This window comes from Trichinella spiralis (assembly GCF_000181795.1).
Source record: "Trichinella spiralis strain ISS 195 chromosome Unknown Scfld2, whole genome shotgun sequence".
Taxonomy (NCBI): Eukaryota; Metazoa; Nematoda; class Enoplea; order Trichinellida; family Trichinellidae; genus Trichinella; species Trichinella spiralis.
This window is the reverse complement of record NW_003526941.1, coordinates 5,284,331-5,284,827: the sequence shown is the minus strand read 5'-3', so window position 1 is coordinate 5,284,827 and position 497 is coordinate 5,284,331. Positions and strand designations below refer to the sequence as shown.

The 497-nt window shown below is 41.4% G+C and overlaps 1 protein-coding gene across 1 annotated transcript; it reads right to left on the bottom strand.

Moving 5' to 3' along the window:
* Nucleotides 1-262: 262 nt before the first annotated feature.
* Nucleotides 263-312, bottom strand: Tsp_05778a (hypothetical protein; the record flags this gene model as incomplete). Its single annotated transcript, XM_003380002.1, has 1 exon — nt 263-312. A coding segment is annotated over one exon (50 nt), but the record flags the coding sequence as incomplete, so codon positions are not given.
* Nucleotides 313-497: the final 185 nt, after the last annotated feature.

Genomic DNA, 497 nt, shown 5'->3' with positions numbered 1-497 from the left:
GCAAATTTTTAATTGCCTCAGGGTAATATGCAAATTTTTTTTGCCCTCAGGCTACGCCTGGGGCTATGCCTCAGGCAATTTTTTGAAAATTTCGAAATTTTTTGAAATTTAGCCGCAGGCGTCGCCTCAGGCTATGCCCCAGGGCAAATAAAAATTTGCATATTCCCGCAGGCTACGCCGAAAGCATTTTTTTGCACAATATTTGCCTTCAGGGGGATATGCAAATTTTTATTTGCTTTCAGGCTATGCCCAGGGCATTCCCTCAGGTATTTTTTTCGAAAAATTTGCATAATTCAGCACCCGGCTTTACTTCTGCAATTATCTCCTACAATTACCCAATTCCCACCCGGCGTAGGGCTCATACTTACCTTTACCTCTACGCTATCAAACTTCAATCCACTTAACTCTACGATATCACTCTTCATTATGCACAACCTGCACAACTTACCTTTTCAATTTACTCACTTGCACCTTACTTACCTTACTGCACAACTTAC